The 19,693-nt window shown below is 40.8% G+C and overlaps 1 protein-coding gene across 2 annotated transcripts in view; it reads left to right on the top strand.

Moving 5' to 3' along the window:
- ddah1 (dimethylarginine dimethylaminohydrolase 1) overlaps positions 1–19,693 on the top strand; it is a 101,226-nt gene that overhangs the window by 56,728 nt on the left and 24,805 nt on the right. For both annotated transcript variants that reach the window (XM_034707555.1, XM_034707563.1), the window contains exon 2: positions 16,728–16,827. In XM_034707555.1, the coding sequence (XP_034563446.1) occupies positions 16,728–16,827 (100 nt within the window). The remainder of the gene's footprint in view (positions 1–16,727; positions 16,828–19,693) is intronic.

Here is a 19,693-nt window from a genome sequence, read left to right as displayed (position 1 = left end):
AAAGAAAAATGTTTTCTTTCTTTTCTTTTGCTGCAAGAATAAATTGCATCAATATTTGACAGTTTGTGACAAACACGACACAAACCTGAAATATATATGCAGACAAGAGGAAGAAAAAAGAAGCAAAAAGGAAAAAAAAACAACAACAAAAAAAAAAGTTTTAGAACCTTAAAGCTAAAGCTGTTTAAGCTGCTTTACTCAGATTACTGTGTTTTTATTTTATTCTTCCTGTCAAGTTGTTCCCAACCCTAATCATAAGATATGTAGCAAATTGTATTACATTGGACCACATAGCTACAGCTTTCTGTCTTCACAAGTGGTATAAAATTCTGTTCTTATGTAAAATGTGCCTCTCTGAGCTACATTGTTCCCCTAATACGATAGAAATGACTGGAATTTTGTTTGTGGGGCTCACGGTATTAAAAAACATCAGAAAAATGCAGCAGCTACCTGTTTTTTCACACGTCAACTGTATTCATAGAAACTTTGTGTTTTAACCTTGTTCCAACACAAGAACACTTAAAGCTCAGAGGATTGAATTCATCACTCATGAAAATTCACACAAATGAATTATTTCATTTTATTGCTTTGAGGAAGTGTCCCAAAAATGTTTATAATGTTATTTTATTTAAAAAAGTAATTCCAGGAGTGTTGGGACACTATGTAAAAATGTTGATACAAACACAATTGGATTGTTTTCAATTCATTTAAACTCTGTGTTCAATTGAAAATAGTGCAAAAACATTCAAATGTTGAAACTGAAAAACTGCTTTTTTATGAAATAGATGCTAATTTTAAATGTGATGTCAGCAACAAATTTCAAAATAGTTGGGCCAGAGAAAGCACAACATTGATTTGTATGGTTCTAAAGTATTACTTTGACACCTGAAAGACCATCTCCCAACAAATTAGATCAATTTGCAACAGGTTAGCAACAATGACTTGGTGAAAAAAGGACAATTTGGGAAGGCTAATTCTAAAGAGTAAAGGAGGGAAGAGGTTTGCTGCTCTGAAAAACATTTCAGAATAATGTTCCTCAGCGTAAAGTTGCAAAGAATTTGTGGATTCCATCATCTACAGTACATAATATCTTTAAAGATTAAAGCTGGGGTTGGTAGTCTCGGAAAACTAGCATGAATTTGAATGTAGCATTTCCTCAGGACTCCGTCTAACCCCTCCCCTCCTCCCTCGGAGCTCCTCCAAAACGACGCCCCCCCCCCCCCGCTCACATGCATGAGCGCCACTGACTTGCGACCATATGATCGTGACTGATTCAAAACCGGTCCTCACCAAAACATTATCATAGTGAAAGTTAAAAACACAAACAAACATGGCTATTGTTAGTACTCACAACTGTCATGCTAGCATTATCCAGTTGTACCGGTGACACGATATCAGGAGAAAAGTTATAACACATATAATACTGTGACAGCTCTACTGTTTGTTAAACGTGTTCAGTGTAGATGTTCTTAATTCCTACAGTGTTGACGGTTAGTGAAGGCATCAGGAGAGGTGTAGAGAGTGCGAGTGGGAGAGAGGAGAGACAAGAGGAGAAGTTTTTCATTCATTCAAACACTGATTGTTGCTTTGTTGGTTGGCGTGTTCGCGGCCGACAGTGACCGGTTATTAAAGATCAACTTGTTCACGAATCGGCTCGTCATCCCTACAGCGTCCGGACGGACGCTAAAGTACATATACATTTTCTGTAGGACTTACTGAATGTCATTAATTCTTTTGCTTGTCAGAGCCCCCGTGGTGAGAGTTTTTTAGACTCTGATCCGGACTACAGTCCTGAGCAAAGCACCTCATCGGGTCAGAGAGGACAGGCCCGAGGTCGAGCGAGAGGGGCAGTCAGTAGAGTCAGGGGAAGCAGAGGCAGGAGACGGGAACGAGGAGTACACGCCGGGGAAATGTGTGCGCAGGAGGCGGGCAGAACGGCAGGACAGGATTTTATTGGTTTAAAATTTTGGCACCCAAAAAACGGTGATTGGTTGGTGTTTTCCCGGGTTTACTCCAGCTGTAGATAGCAGTTCTTTTTCGCTCTTTTTTAAGAACAAATTTTGTATTGATTGCCATCAGGATATAAAGGTCATTTTAACCAGTATAACAAAAAGTGTATCTAAATCTGATTACCAACCCCAGCTTTGAGAACATCTGGAGACATCTATGTAGAAAATGGACAAGGCCAAAAATCAATACTTGGTAGCTGTGATCTGCAGGCCCTCAGTTTGCAATGCAGTAAAAAGAAAGCATGACTCTGTAGTGGAAATCACTGCATGGGTTCAAATCCTTTCCAAAAACCATTGTCTGTGAACACAGTCAATCACTGCATCTACAAATGCAGGTTAAAACTGTATCATGCAGAGAGGACATCATATTTAAACATGATCCAGAAATGCCAGCGACTTCTCTGGACCCGAGCCCTTTTAAGATGGATTGAGGTGAAGTGGAAAACTGTCAAAATTGACATTCTTTTCGGTAACCATGGATACCTTGTCCTTTGCTTTAAAGAGGAGATGGATCACTGGCTTGTTATCAGTGCACGATTCAAAAGCCAGCATCCCTGATGGTGTGTGGAGGCATAAGTTCCTGTGGCATGGGCTGCTTACACATCAGGGAAGACACCATTAATGCCGTGCTAAATTGGCCTGCTGGCAGTCCTGATTTAAGATTAAAAACTTATAATCTTAATACAAAAATGCAATTTGCACAAAAACAATGGCTGATTTGATATGGAGTAGGTTGAATTACACAACCCAAGTAAGCTCAAATCAGTTTTTGCAAATAGGATTTTCGTATTGTTTAGAAACGAATGGATTGCCTGCATTGTTTGACACGGTATCCATTGCAAGATTACAGTACAAAAAGCCTCTGCTCACACAAAGACTTGATGAACATGCTTGCACTGTAGCGCTAGATAGTGTGCTCGTCCTGAAGTACACGCCTGGTCACCCTGAGCAAAACATGTGGGTGGTCCTATCTCTGTCAGCCCAGGTAGACCAGAGGTGACACTGTGAAGGGTTCCTCTTGGCTTCCCTAAAGAGAAAAAAGAAAGACAAAGGTGAAGGCTATGCAGCATATTTTCTTACTATGATCCTCGCAACAAGGACAATATTTACTGTTCGGTCCTTGCCTTAATGTTGAAATATGACTTTCAACTCATTTGACTTCTCATTTTCATTCCTTGGGATAAGAACATCAGGTGACTGACAAGAGTTAATCTCAGTGAAAAATTGAGGAGCTCTGTCGTGCTTTTTAAATTGTCAAGTCGGAGTGGATTGACCTTTAACCAAAGTGGCACTCAGAGCTTTCATTGGGCCTCCGATCTATGGAATATTTCACTGTTATTTCCAACTGATGTCATACAGCAGAAGAAATCTTGGTCTTAAAAGCATTTTATTGGCAGTGCTTGTTGGAGGTATGGAGCAGAGCGACCTTGAGGGCATGCAAGCTGTTCTTCTTGAGTACAAACAAGTATTGCTGACGTCCAACCAGCATGTATTGCAGCAGTGCCTATTGAGGTTGCCAAGCTTATTTTTTCCGAATCAAAAACTCTTATTCAGCTGAAATTCTTGGTCTGTTTTGTAATGACTTATTAATCTAGCTACGTTTGTGCATGTTGTTTTTATGATTGATAAGATTTAATTATTTTCACACCCCGGAAAGTTAGCCTGAGCGTTGTATTTCTCCATGAGGTAGGTGAGTTTATTGGCTTTTCCCCTTGTTTGGGTATATAGCTCCTTTCTGTAGGGGTCAAACCCAATAAACACAGAGGAGTCGGAGCCAAGTGTAGACGTATTTACTGAAGCCCCCTCTGGATTTCCCCGATGGTGAAGGCTCATGTCAATACAGAACCAACATTCCCCCCATCCCTCTACTTTCCAGCAGCTCCTAGCCTGCAGCTCTCCTGTATTTGTGGAGCCTTCACAGTGAGAGGTAGGCAGCAGACACATTCTTTACAGCTCTGCTGATTGGAGAGAGCACTTTATTTGCTCTTGGACAGACTTTGGACATGTCAAACAGACTCATATTTCTGTTTATTTTTTGTAGAACTCTGCTCTGCTTGGGTGTCTCCCAATGTGAGTTCGCACCATGACCAGAAAGGTGTTACAGTACAAGAGGTCACTCCTCCCCGTTTAGGAAGTTTCTCTATATTTTCTTCTTACATGTCCTCGTTTGTAACCATATATCAGCATATTTGACTATTACTGATGTATTTCTGTTCTGCATTGGGCAATCAATGCTTCCTGATAACAGATGATCTCACAGGTTATTGTGTTATCTGACAGAATCTGCAAGCCTTATTCTCTCTATTCATCGGCAACACACTGAAACCTCTGAGGGTTGTTTAAGATGCTGTTTTGGTAATCTTGGCTGTAAATTCATTTGGAAAAAGAGTCTTTTGTATCATCGTTCATTGAGGGGTTCATGGCAGAACAAAATTGTGGTTGCCTCTTTTACTTTCAGTTCTATGAAAAATATTTAAAAGAATGGATAAAAATAGCTCCAAGAGCATTCATAGAAATCTATCACAGAGAAGTCCTTTTTTCAGTTTAATGAGTCCTTACACACTCTTTATGTCGTGTTACATGAAGAGTACAAGCAGCACTCTGAAATCCAATTATCCCTCACACTCACAACATGCTCCTAAAATGCTGAAGACAACCAGCTTAACAACCAGAGGTCTAATATGTTGCACTTTCATTTGTTTTTCCTTCTCTTTTCAAATGATTGGTGTAATCTTGGCTTCACTGGTATCTTCCTCCTTTCAGACTGGCGTAAATTTGTCCAAACAGGACCAAAGTATGGCATTTTCCCTCAAGCCCTGATATCCTTGGAGCCCCGAGTTAAAGCAGCCTGACAGCGCAATGCAGGTTTGGCTGAGACAGCTCTTTTACCGAGGCAGACTGCCAGATCCCTGTGGTTGATGTGGTGCGAGGGTCTCCAGATCTGCTACTGTTAACGGTGCACGCCTTCCCATTGACCTACTTCTTAACATTTATGTAATCCTAAAGCTGACTGGGGGGGAGATTTTAGGGGAGGGGGAGGTGGGGGGGTTGTCATGGCTTGGTTAACCACAGGTATGTTCCTGCATACAGCAAGAGTTTGTTTGGATATAGCAAGGACAGGCCATGGAGGGTTTGTTTTCTTTTGGCTGCTACTAAATGAGATGTTGTCATTTCAGACGCTTGTTACAGGCAGTGACAGCAGCTACACTCTCAGTTCCGCCCCTTTAGGAATGCACCATTTGACCACCATGACAGCATCACACTGGGCCTTCTCTGCCATGTATGCACCAACCGTTGTAACCCATGTTTGAGGGTTTTTCTGTCCTTTGTAATCAACATTTCCCAAAAAGAGGGAGGAGGCAAAAAGTCATGAAGTACTGAGTCCTCTCAAAACAGAACTTTACACACAGATGTACTCGATCTCCGTGTGTAGTAAATTTGCATGTTATATTCATATGTGTGCAATGCAAGAGGTTTATGTTTGCAGCAATAGCCCTGCAGAACCCTATTTGTAGATGTACTTTCCCATCGCTGCCCTTTATTCAAGCCTTCAGGCGCTCATTTTAAAGAAGCACTCAGTGAAACTGCTGCCTCTAGCAAACTTTTGATGAATCTATAATTGAGCCATTTAATCGCTCTTAATCCCCTCAGCAAACAAAAGAGAATCATCCCTCTGTTTCCTCCGTGACGTCAGATTTATAATACCTGAAAGGATGAGATAGCCTTTTCCACATGGTAGATGTATAGCTAATGAGATTTGTGCATTTATTTGAAATTCCAATCGGTCGATCTCTGAAATGTGGTCATTAGTCACATTCAGCTGCTCTTTGAACTTTCCTCTGCATTAGGCCTCTGGTATCTGTTCCGATCATCATCTGTGTCCTGGATGTCCAGCCAAAGTGGAGCTGTGACGCACAAGACTCAGTGTTCAACCTTGTGCCCACATGGCAGCACAAGCAAGTCCCTTTTTTTCCAGCCCTTTGTTTGTGTGTACTCCTCTTTAACATAATAGACTCTAACAACTGACAGATTGTTTTTCACATTTCGTAGATCTTCAGATTCTGACATGCGACTCAAAACTGCACCAGTCAATACTTTTGTACAAACAAAGGATCCAATGACTTCATGTAATGTGAAAGGGGTTGCTCATACAGACAACCCAACAATATAATATGTAAACATGCTGGTGATTGGTTTAAGGAGGAGAAGATTGATTATAACCTTTAATTTTGTAATGTGGCATCTTCTTTCAATTAAGATGTTCCTGTTCTATTTTCCTTGCCAATGTTGATCCTGATCCCTACACTTAAAAAATGACCTTCATGGAGCACCAGTGCAACAGGCTAAAAAATAACAGCTGCATACTAACTGCTCATGGAGATCCCATTATTAAATATCATATTCTCAAAGAACACAACCTCATTACTTGAGTCAAAGTAGAGTTACTCTTGGTCAACTATTACTCTAAAATGCACAGACCGGCTGGCGCTGATGACGTGGGAGACGCACATGGCTGTTGTAAACACAGAAAAGCATAGAACTGAAATGAATAGATCTGCCATATGGATCTGCACTATATATTGGCCCCTTGTCACCGATATCCGATAAGGCTTTTTGAGTCCGATGTAGCAGATATCCGATACCAAGATCGGATTAGTGCATGCCCAGTTATACTTACACTTTTCAGAATTTTAACTGATCACCAGATATGTTTGTTTTGAGGGAAGAATAATTTGAGATCATTGGGCTAGCTCTGAAGACCTTGTGAACACTGATCACTAAAGGGATGCTAACCTTAAAAACAAGCTGAGTAATGAAAAAAAGGCCTGGTGAAAGCTAATAGTAGCTTTGCCTGTGACTGCCCAAGTATAAGTTTAATCTGAGAGTACATTATCCACTATAGCTCAGGCTAATTCTACATTCTCTGCTATCACAACGCTCTTGTTTTCTGCTATCATTATGTTGTGAGTTACCTTAAAGTCACTTCTTTGGCGGTCTAGATTAATGGTTGCCAGTGGCTAATATAGTATAGCTGCATGGGGACGAGCACAGTGAGACTTGCTGTGTGGGTTACTGTTCTGAGGTATAGGAGGGAAGCTGCAGGGCTACCTTCAGGCTCTCTAGAGCCAATAATGCGGTTAAAATGGTTTTATTTTAAAGGGCCATTCATCTTAAAAACATAGACAATAGAAAAAAAACGCTTGTTTATTTATATATGCATCCTCAGTATTCAGCCCTGCGGCTTCCCTCCATCTATAGTTGACTTTTAATCTTGGAGGGCACCTGGCTTTTACCTGAAGTCAGCCACAGAGAGCACTCAGTATCCATTTTCCTACTGTTTCATAGTGTTGAATACGAACTGATGCCCAATGAAATAGAAATATTAGGGGCTGGTCTTTACATAATTAGTTGGATTCATCAACTGATGTCCATGCCAAAACCTCATCCATCCTTCTAGACTGTACTGGAGGATGTCCTACACTGCTCACAGTTTGGCACAATGTGTAGTTTATTTCATGCAAATTCATAAGCTTTGTTGTCTGCAGAAAGCTGTTATTTAAAGAGGTGAACCTCTTGCGTGTGAGGCGCAGAGGAATGCTGCATCCCTATTATGTCGGAGCGTGGGACTCTGTTGCCTGGTGTGGGGAGGCTAGGATGACCTTCAGGAATGCTATTGTTGTGTTCCTGTTCTCTTTCCAAATGCACCGTGCTCCATCAGACTGATGGTCCTTTTTAGCAGAATGCGATATCCACAGGTACCAGGGGCGAGAGAAGGGAGAAGGGGTCCATAAAAAGCCTTGAATAAAAGGCTGTTCTCTCTGCTCCGTCTCCCCTGTCCTGGGCTGGAACGGCAGGAATGTGGCGGGCAGACTGACTGGATCTCAGAGTCCTCAGCCCCTAATGAATTTTAAAAGGCCTTTTTCATTCAAAGCAGGGTGCTGGCTAACAGCATGTCGCCTGGCCAAGCACTCAGAGCAAAAGAAGAAAGGGAAGAGAAGAAGAGAGGAGCATAAGTGGGTTAGAAAGAGAGAAAAAAGAAGGTGCTGGCAAGGTTAGTTGGCACCTGGGCAGTGTGGGGTATTGGATGTCTCTTACAGAGAGAGATAATAGGCCACTCTGCATGAGAAGCCACTGTAGGAGTATTCTTGACCCTGACACGAGGGCCTGAAGAGAAAAGAGGGAATGTGAGATAAAAATTGTCAAAAAATACAGTGAAGATGGAGAGAAAAAGAATAAGAGCTCCAGGGATGAGTGAGAGAAACTAAAGATGGAGTGATCAATCTTCCTTTTCTTACCGGCCTGTTATTAAAGAGCCTCAAGATTTGTCAGGAGTCATCACAGGAAGTCAGAAAACATTGTTAAGGAAGTGTGACTTTTGGGAAAAACACTTAGTCGTCTTGCCTTTCAATGAAGATATAAATATCATTCTTGTGTCTGTTTTGTAAAACTATGTATGCAGCAAGCGGCCATCAGTTTGTATTAGCTTAGCCAATATAGCTTAAAGACAGTCATAGAAGGAATCAACAGCCTTTCTATCAATAGAGACATGAATATAATCTCTAATGCTTCACAAGAGGGCCATGTGTTTCCCAAAAATCTTTCACCATGACAAATATCTAGTATTTCACCTTTGGAATGAAATGCATCACAACTATTTGCACACTTTAACTTTCAGGAAGCAGATACGATAAGGAAGTGCTATGTTATATCATACTGGTTTATGTAGATTGACAATGCCAGTATCTATTGCTGGTGGCTAAAAATCCACAAACCATGCAGCACTCCATGAAAGTAACACCATTATTTAAATAAACCTCCCTCCCAGATCCTTCAGCCCCACCTAATGTGGCCCAACTTTTGTTACTGTTTTAATCTCTGCCTCTGAGTCTAGTGTTAAACTCATATTACGGTTCCCTTTTGTCCTCCGTGTTGTGGCACATCACACAGTCAGAGACAGTGAAAGTCTGTGTCCTGCTATGTTCAGATACAGAATCCTAACGCACCATGTCAGATATCTCCTTTGGTTCAGATGTCATTTAGCTGACTCTGACAGTCATCACCAGAGCAGAGAACGACAGCAAAGCCAGCAGACTGGACTTGTGCTGTCCTGGATGCTGCCCCATGCCATGCTGTTTCAATCTCCTCCATCACCCATCTCGTCTGTCACTGTTCATTCTGGCGTCTGTGGTCATCGAAAGACTCAGTTTGAACAAATCCACAGCTTGTTGAGCTGTTGCTCTGATACTGTTTTTTGAACCAAACAATATCATCTTCAATTGCAATCCATTACTCTTGACATCTTCATCTGCCAATTTGGTAGACATCACCCATCCCTAATTCCTGACTTAATGACTGTTGGATCTGAAGTTGATGACTGCACCATCGAATCACATGAGGAAACCGTGGAACATCTATTTTAGGCTTAATCTGCCCTAATTAGCAGGTTAACTATGTGGAGCCATGGAGAACTTGCAGTGACATGCAACTATTTTTGCTATGTAGCTGCAAGAGGAGCTCTGTCAATCTTCATTAAAAAAAAGACTCAGCACACTGATTGTAAACGTGTTTCCCTGAAGGTATTTGCATTGATTTTATACAGGAAAATATAGTGTATGGATGTACATATTGTGACAATAAATTGCTGTGGACTCCGTGGAACACACACAACCATCCATATAGGCCCCTAGACCTTGGGAACCACTAATCTCTGTGACTCTGTCGATCATATTGACTGATGCCACACACGCTCACTCTAGCATTTCAAAAGTGTCTTTCACTCAGGATTTTCTCATGCAGCAAAGAAGTTTTTGTGGTCGGTGTGATCTTCAATGCATCGCTCGCCTTGTGTACAAAAATGTGTTGACTAGAGGAGCGTCAAAGAAAAGAACAGAGATCTAACTGAAAACAATATTTGTGCCAAACCTTAAAAATTACAGATTAAGATATCAATGCATAGCTTTATACTTGAACAGGAACCTCTTAATCCTCTCACTGGATGCGTTACAGCAGGAGAAGATGCACTCCTGCCAACTGAGTACAACTATATAGGTTATCTGCTTCAGTGATCCCTAGTTTCTGCAAAAACACGTTGATGGTAGCGTCAAAACGTGCAGAAAACAACATAAAGAATGCAGACAGAGGTGGAGGTGTGATCGTGTCAAGAGTTCTCTTGGCTTATGCTGGGACTTTTGGTGCCAGCAGAGAGTTGTTTAAACACTGCAGCACATGGAAACATTATTGCTTATCACGTGCTTTTTACTGTAGCAACTGTTGTCCTTTTAAATCAATACTGCCAGCATGGGCAAGAGTTTTTCCAGGAACTGCTGCACAGGATCTGAGTGATGTCCAGATTAATTGGACCTTTGGGGTGTTTAAAGGCCAAACAGACCAGTCCCCTGTGGATAAAGTATTTTAGCTCATTTCTCTTGGTGCCCCTTCCAGTAGAATTATATTTATTGGGCCCAACAGTCTCCTTAATTCAGCAGACCAGCAAAGCTCATGCTTACCTGTTCGATTTTTGATGTTGGCACAGTCCCAAAGCTGGCCTGTGGTGCTGCTTAGTGGAGCTAATTCTCGGTTCAAGTCTGCACCCATGAAGTCTGGGAGACAAAATCATGTCAGACCCACCTTGTGCTTGGTCTTACCTTGCAAGGACAGATGAACGTGTCATTCTTAAATGCAGCTGTACCAAATGAAATGGAAAGCAATCAATGGAAACAGAAATCATTGCTGATGTAGGTTCTAAAGCCCTGCTCAGACTAAGTGCAAATTATTTTGGGGGTAGATATGTTTGCAAGATTTTTGCAGATTTAGATCACATTGGAGATGGTTTGAAACACATATCTTTACATGCATCTTACTGCGAGTTCCCCTGAGGCTGAAACCTACATTTTTTGTCTTTTCTTTTGATTGGTCACATCGAAGTAAAAGAAGAAAACACACCAATGACGTCAAATCAAAATTAGTGCATGGACAGAACCTTTGCAGCTACATCACTGCTCTTCCTAGACAAATACCTGCAGATTGGTTGGCAATATCTTGACACTCAGATTACATCAAGTAATAGTTTTGAAAGTCTATCCTCAAGATTGGATTCAAGACACAAATCTGATTTGCCTGGTGTCTGAGCAAAGCCTTAGTCATTGCAAACTTATTTTAGAGAAGAATGGAGGATCCTGTCGCTTGGCTGTAAAGTAACAGGGTTTTGGCAATCGCCTTTGTTTGTTTATAGTAAGTGATAAATTACAGTAAGTCCGTAATTTATCTTTGTGAAGCCTCTGTATGCCTGACCATTGACTAACTGTATACACAAGACTATTACATCACTTCACTCAATCTTCTCCTCAGTGCGTATTAACTTTTGTAGTGGGAAGGCCCCCTCTTAAACACAGTGACATGGATCTAATTCAAATAGATTTTTCTTCACTTTGTTCGTCTTTGTCCTTGGTTTCTTGTCTGCATATGATTTTCCTCGTGCACTAAATCTGTCATCCAAAACCCATGAGCTGCATTTTTGGGGTCTGCGTGGAAAGACGGCCTAATAGATGTTCTCTACCACACACCACAGCAGACGGAGCAGATATCCCACTGCAGTCTGTGTATAGGGGCCATTACGTTTTTAATGGTGGGGGGTCCTAAACATACTGTGGGTCACATCACCTACAGTGATGTCAGAGGAAATGCCAGAGGGATGAGGCACAGAGCTGCTTCATTATAATCCCGTAGATTCCTGGGCAGACGACTGCTGTGATTGTGGAGGCTCCAGTTTCTCACAGACTGAAGAAGAAAAGAGTGATGGTGGAGACACAGAACAGTGTGTATTATATGACACCTTGTTGCAAAAAGTGTTTCATCCGGGTGTGAAATAAAAGTAGAGATGTTCGGATATCAAGGGACTGGGGGCAAGGGTCCGACTTGGGTCACGGACTGGTCTTCTGTATATGAAGAACTTTCAGTGGCGTGCATGAAGTTTTTAATGGATCACACTTATCATGCATCACTGGAGCTTTTTGTCCTAGAAGGCCACCGTTGCTTCCCTGCCAAGAGGGGTGAGCAGGGAAGAGTTTAAATCTATAATCTGACCGCTTATTGATTAATCAAAGCAGTTGTTCTCAGCTGGTCAAGACTTAGGACCCATCACCACCTCCTTAATGACAAGCCCAACTTATATTTCTGAAATGTGACCTCCAGTTGTAGATGACAACTAGCGTTAAGAACTCTGAGGGTTTTCAGTCATCCAGGTCATGGAAATATAAATCGTGATCCAAAAGGCAGCCAGACTTTGTTGTCTGAAGCTTCTTCATCTCAAACCTGACTGGCTGATGAGGTTTGAAATATAAAGCCTCCAGACCTCAAATGTTAAGGTGCACTCCACAATTTGTGGGAGTGTTTATAAACTATCTTACCTCTAACAGTGCACACACAGCATCATAGGAAACCTGTCCCTCAAAATAAGGGGCTTCAAAAACTTTTTTTCCAGTAAACATCGTCGACCAACTGAAATGACTCTACGACCCACTTTTGCTTCCTGACCTATCGGTTAAGAACCTGAAAGCGAAATAATGTGACTTCCGCTGGATCTGCTTTTCTATCAGAGCTGATATGTTAAGCCTCTTTTACTCTTCACACAGTTTTTTTCTCCTGCATCACAATTGTGAAAACCAATTTCCTGTCATTTGCAGACAGATTCAGCAATTTTATTTGAATCGGCAGAATCTATAGAGGGAGATGAGTATAAGAATAACTGTAAAAATTGGAGTCTGTCCCAAAATGTTTTGTGCAAATCTGGCCTTGGTGTTGGGCACAGACAGACTGAGAATCTCTTGTTTAGATGCATTCAATATTGAAAGTGACAGATATCAGACACAGAGCAAATTAGAGTTGGGGGGGGGGGGGGGGGGGCTTCATTGGCCTTGTATTGCGTGAAGGTGCCTCTGCTTTCCTCTTGTCTGCTTAACTATAAGAAATATATGTTGTAAAGCTGCTGTGTTTATCAGAAATAAGGTTTCTAAGCATCCCAAGAGAAAAACTGAGTCAATGAAGAAGAAAATAGTGGGCACATGAAATAAGATGTGAGGTAGTGACCAGGAGAATAGGACAACTCTGGCATCCTGACACTCCGCTATATGTCTGATCAAACTGTTGAGGTTTAAGCTGACTACGCAAAGCCAAAGCTTTAACTTGTTCTTTGTTTAGATTTCTGTCTATTCAGTGATATTATTTCTTTAAGAAGAGACACTGAGTCAGTCTGACAACATTATTGTGTTTATACATATACTTGTTTTGTCAAGTAGATCTATGGAGGTCTAATAATCCCCTGACATGCTGGTATCAGGTATGTTGTCAGCGTTTCAGCATTTATTTGCATATTAAAGGCCCAAATTTTTCTCCCTTCAGTGAGTTTGACGTGTTGTGTTCTGCCTCCAAAGAACACGAGAACAACAGAACACATGGCTCGAACAAAAAGTTTGATCCCAACCATCTGGATTGTTTACTTCCTCTGAACCCAACTCAACCTTTTGTAAACCACTCAGCATAAATACAAACCTTACCTAATGAACAGCAGAGAGCACCTTGGCTTGCCTTTGAAAGGGATTAACTGCTCCCCGTACTCCGTGCTGCATGCCGTCAAGGAATAATAAAAAAAAAAACCCTGATACATTTGTGAACTCAGTTTCTTGGAAGGACGCTGTTTTCTTCTTGGTTAACTGGTGCAGAAAGAAGAGCAGAACGGCTGCAGAGAAAATAAAACGTGGTGGAGGAAAGTTTGATTATTCTGTGGGATTCTACTGTCTAACTTCTGGAAAGATAATATACCAGAGGAGGGCCATTTTGCCTGTGAGTCACACGGTCATAAGGCCATTTAAAGATGTGTCATCCAAACAAATAGATACATCCGATCCTAGATCCCGTTGTAAGTGGAATAAGATGAGTTCAGTTTATAAGGCACACAAAGTAAACCTCATGTAGTTTAATACAACATCCAAAGAATAAAATCTACTTAAATTAAACGTGATAAGTTAATTTGATATGATATGTGTAGTTGAGGTGTTGGTGTCACTATTCTAAACATCTGTTAGATGACACCATGGCTGTTTCGAACGCCTTATTTCCTATTTGTTTAAACCAAAGTTTAAACTTGAAAAGCTGTCCAGTCTAAAAGTACAAAATAGTCAAAATTGTGCCTAATTTATTAAACGCAGCTGTCCACATCTGCAAACATCTTTATCTCCATTTTCTAGATCAAAATACTGTCAAACTTCAAATGCCATCTGTCATCTGTGCCTGCTTACATCCAGATAGTAGAGCAGTGTCAAAGTTCTACAGCTGAGACAACTGACTGAGTATTCGGGTAACGACTACCGAGGATGATGATGTTAGTTATCAAGTGCTCCTATATGATACAAATACATTTATCGGCCTTTAAAATAATCCAGCAGTTGAAGGTATAATTTGTTAAATTGAAGTCTGGTGTCCCTAACAGACTGGAAACTGAGAGTATTACACCACTGTTTAAAAACTTGATTCCTAATGGCTATAGGTTGCCCAAGTGTGCTACCAATCCCTGAAAAAGTCAGTCCTATCACATAAGTTTCTTATCCAGTGGAAACATTGTGATAGATAGTGATTTTGTCATCAACAAACAAGCTCAAACAAGTACTTTCATGATCTAAACTTAACAATACCTTCAAGATGCTTACAATTTGCCTCTCTACTTCCTTCTATGACTACCAGTAAACATGACCTATGTTTGATTGAGAAATTGATTTTGATTTTAGGTTAAAGTTTTTGGGACTGGTTATATGGCTGACTTATCCAGCTAAGAAAACAAATACGTACTTTATTTGAAATGCAAGCATTATTACAACACTAAAAAACGGAGGCGGAGTTATGATGCTGACTGTGAGACAGTGGTTAAAGGTTTAAGAAAGGGTCAGCTGTTGCTGAACTGAAGTATGGTATCAGTCTCTTAAAAGCAGCTGCTTCTCAGAGACTGACAGGAGAGTGTGTGAGTACCATTACCTGCTGTGAGCCTTGGAGATTGCTGAAGAGCCTACGTGTTGTTGTGGTTTTGTCTTAATGAACAAATTGGAGGTTATTTTCATTTCCCCAAGTGGCTCATTTAGTCATGTGGTGACATTTTAATTCCATTTAAATGCCACACTTTGAAAGATATTGAAACACAATTATATTGAAAAGTGGTTTTAATAAAAACAAACAACATACCTTGTTTTACTCAGTGTGAACATTATTTTCAAATTAAATTATTTTGCTTCATAAAGTAAGATTTGATCGTCAAATAATGTGTTTGTCCCCAAATTAGTCTTGATAAAGGAGGGTTGTCTTATGATAAGAGTGGTATTAAACTAATAACTTAATGCTGTATTGCATTTGAATCTTGCTGGAATTATATTAGCTATCTGGCTCATAGCTGAGCTAAATTATGCTCTATGAGCTACACTGATATGTCTCTCCCATTGCACAGTACGTATTTAAATAAATAAGTGTATCTAGAATCTGTTCTTGGTACTGTAGTAGTAAACATTTTATTTTTCATGGGCATGGTTGGATGGTAATGACTTTCATGAGTGAGGCCTTAAGGCATTTCTAGGGACATTAAGTTCTAGTTTATTAAAAATGTGATCGCAAAATACATGAAAACATACATTTACATTTACAAATTTTCATGGTGCATCTGGAATATTGTTCTAAGGGCGTCCATATAAACAATATGTGGATCTTAGTGAAGCATAATGAACACCTTGTTGGGCATCACCTTTTGTTTATGAGCAAAAGTGTGTCGTATCTTTGTGTGTGCACGCAAACCTCCATTGTGTTATCTGGTGAGTGCATGGCAGTCTACCTGGATGACCTCATGCTTCGGCACTCGGCAAATGAGGAGAAGCAGAAGCATTGTGTCAGCCAAGAAGCACAGTGAGCAGGCTGAGGTCATAGTGAGATATGGGCCTGTGGAAACACTGATGCTCTTGCTAACATGACTGGCCTCGGAAACTACTCCCCCTGAAACCCCCAAAACAGGACAGTAAAATCACACTGGGCGGTCAGACAGGAGAGCAGACCAGCCGAAGTTCAGCCAACAAAAGACCTGTTCTTTCCTCAGGCTGTGAGTTCAACGATGAGGACAGGCAGGTGAAATGTGGAATTCCCAGAATATTCCACCCAGGGAATGCGTTTAATATTGTACGCTGCTCTTTCCCGGCTTGCAGCCATCCATCTATATACTTCCTTCCTGTAAATATATGAAAGACAGATGACCCAGAATTTAAGGACAGGAAGAATAGTACTTAGAGTTCATGTTGGTTCTCCAGCGTACCTATTTTCCACGATCCCTGCCTTGTAAAATTTTTTACATACTTCCTCCAAAATGACATCATGTCATGGCCCATTAAAATGATGTCATCGCGACGTGTTGGAGAGAGAAGTTTTTTTCATTGTAGGCAGTCTGAAGGAATCAGGATGGAGCTGAATAAGCTTCCTCACAGAAATCCATAGAAATCCTCGAACTGATTTTCATCATCCTGTTTACAGTCGTCTGATTAGAACTGGAGCATATCAGAATACTCCCCAAGACAGGAAATGCTGATGGTTTGGACAGTTTGGCCGTATGGCTCACTGTACGTCATGACAGTTCAGTTTTGTTTATCGTCAGCAGATGTTTTAAATGTATTTCTGTTTGTGTCCCTGTTTCTGTTCCAGGCTGAGTCAATGAAAGAAGCTCTAAAGGATTTGAATCTGAACATCGTGGAAATGACCGATGAGACTGCCACGCTGGATGGAGGAGACGTGCTGTTTACAGGTAAACCATCCCCCCCTCAATCTCTAGATTTTGTTTTGACACAATGAGAACTATGATATCTACCAAAAATCAGCCTGATACCATCAAAATGACCAAGATTTACAAAAACAAATATAGCTAATAATGTTATTCCAGAACACTGTCAAATCTTAATAACAACAGATTCTGATGAAGTCTATATTAATGGAATATTTTGCAAAGATAAGATATCAAATGTGGAAAATTTAATTTGTGTAAAATATTTGCTCATTTTTAATTTTATGCCAGCAACAGGTTTGGGAAAAGTTGGGACAGGGACATGTTTCCCATTGTGTTGCATCACCTCTTCTTTAACAACACTTTAAAGGTGACATATCACGCTTTTTTCATCAATATATATTGGTCTAAGAGGTCCCCAAAACATGTCTTTAAAGTTTATGCTCAAAAAAACACTTTGAAATCAGATTTTGGCATGCCTGAAAAACACTCTTTGTCAGCCCTCCTCAGAACAGTCTGTTTTCCCTCTGACCACGCCCCCTCAGAAAGAGGATGTGGCCTCGGCTCTCCAGCACGTTGATCTAATGTTTACATGTTGGCTGAATATACACGGCTGCTCACAGACCCGTGTTACTTCAACCCTCTGATTTTGATCCAGAATCTGATCCTGACGGAGAGGCGCCTGTAGCAGGACCTTTCTGAACCATTGGTCACAGATTTAGTGTTTCTTGTTGTTTTATTTGTCAGTATGTAGACGTGCGTCTTGGTACACAGCTACGAACATGTAGCTATGTGGCTATGCTAACTAGCGCTAGCACTTTTCCATGATAAATAAAAATCATCCACTAGATCTTCAAATCTGCAGACGTGGGGAGTAAAACCGACCTCTAACAGAAAAGCAGCAGGACCTTTCTGAAGGATTGGTCACAGATTCTGTGTTTCTTGTTGTTTTATTTGTCAGTATGTCGATGTGTGTCTTCGTACACAGCTACAGCTACGACATGTAGCTATGTAGCTATGCTAACTAGCGCTAGCACTTTTCCATGACAAATAAAAATCATCCACTAGATCTTCAAATCTGCAGACGTGGGGAGTAAAACCGACCTCTAACAGAAAAGCAGCAGGACCTTTCTGAAGGATTGGTCACAGATTTTGTGTTTCTTGTTGTTTTATTTGTCAGTATGTCGACGTGTGTCTTGGTACACAGCTACAGCTACGACATGTAGCTATGTAGCTATGCTAACTAGCGCTAGCACTTTTCCATGACAAATAAAAATCATCCACTAGATCTTCAAATCTGCAGACGTGGGGAGTAAAACCGACCTTTGTGTTTATTAAGACAGCCTACAACTAGCATGCCTCCCTCCTAAGCTCCTTGTTACCACACATTTCTGCAGGGAATGAAAAACAGAGGAGGGTTGAGTTGTATTTTATACAGTCTATGGGCTGAACAAGTTCCGAGCTCTGACTCCGTGACAGACCGGATATTGTTGTGACGTAACAAAAACACGGAAGTCTGAAACGGCTCATTTCAGCTCACATTTACAGAAAGGTGTAGAAATCAGAACAGGGGCAGAATGGATTTTTTTGGGAACTAATGCATCTCCATACCATCATGGTAGCTGGCTTTTGAACTGTGCACTGATAACAAGCTGGGTGGTCCCTCTCCTGTTTATGTGGCATCCATGATTTCCAAAAAGAATGTCAAATTTTGATTCATCAGGCCACAGGACAGTTTTCCACTTCACTTCTGTCCATCTTAAATGGGCTCGGGCCCAGAGAGGTGTCCAGTCCTCTGGATCATGTTTATATATGGTTTCCTCTTTGCGTGGTTTTAACCTGAATCTGTGGATGAAGCCACTTCCCATCTTTACTTTTGAGACTCAGCCTCTCTAGAATACCTCTTTTATACCCAGTTCCTAACCTGTAGGTGTTTTTATTTTTTAGCATTACACTACTTTTTCAGTGTTTTGTTGTCCCTGTTGTCTTTGCACTATTTTCAATCAGATACAGGATTTGAATGATTTGCAAACCATTTAAATAATTTGGATTAACTTTTTTCAGAGCTTAAAAATTTCCAAATAGAGCGTTCACTTACACCCACATTAGTGTTTGGTTAATAAAGGGGCCGAGCTAACTTTCATCCCCTGTGGTTAATACACATACAATCCATGGTAATACACTTAGTATTAACAACTACCTCATACAACCCCACTTAAAAAACCAACAACAATCCCTTCAAGAGAAAACAATAAATATCTTTGGTATTCAATGATGAATAGTTTATTTATATGTCCCCTAACACCCATCAATATGTACATGCTGGATAGAAATAACCGCATAGTGATGATTTTACAGTTCTTGCACTTACAGTATGTTCACTTTGACAAAACAGTCCTCTGAGGGGAACCAGGGAAAGGCAATGAGGTCATTCAGGGCATTTTTCCATGTTTCTTAAACACCAGTTCACAACATCATGGCAAACTCACACTGCTTCCCACCCAGTCAACAAGAGAAAACATTACTTTTATAATCCTAAATGCCTGTACGTCCATAAGTACACCGCTTAGTCAAGTTTTTGGCTTACCCTTATACAATAAGTCTGTGGTTCTCATGAGCAGCGTGACAAACACCTTACAGGAGGAGTCCATGTTTTTCCACCTTGCTTCCATGCTCCAGGTCAGTGTTGACGTGTTTTCTTCCCGTCATTACTGACGTAGATGACCTACATTTTCCCTGGAGGGCCATAAACAAGCCAAGAAATTCTCAAACCTTAAAAAAATATCTTAATGCAGCAACACTGTGCATGTTTTGTGTTGGCTCCAAGGAGTCCACATAAATTTTACTGTTGGGTACTCTGTGTCCTTTACCTCTGGCCTCATCCCTTATT

Source organism: Notolabrus celidotus, chromosome 2, assembly GCF_009762535.1.
Source record: "Notolabrus celidotus isolate fNotCel1 chromosome 2, fNotCel1.pri, whole genome shotgun sequence".
Classification (NCBI taxonomy): Eukaryota; Metazoa; Chordata; class Actinopteri; order Labriformes; family Labridae; genus Notolabrus; species Notolabrus celidotus.
The sequence above is the reverse complement of the archived record's forward strand: the minus strand, read 5'-3'. Positions and strand labels throughout refer to the sequence as shown.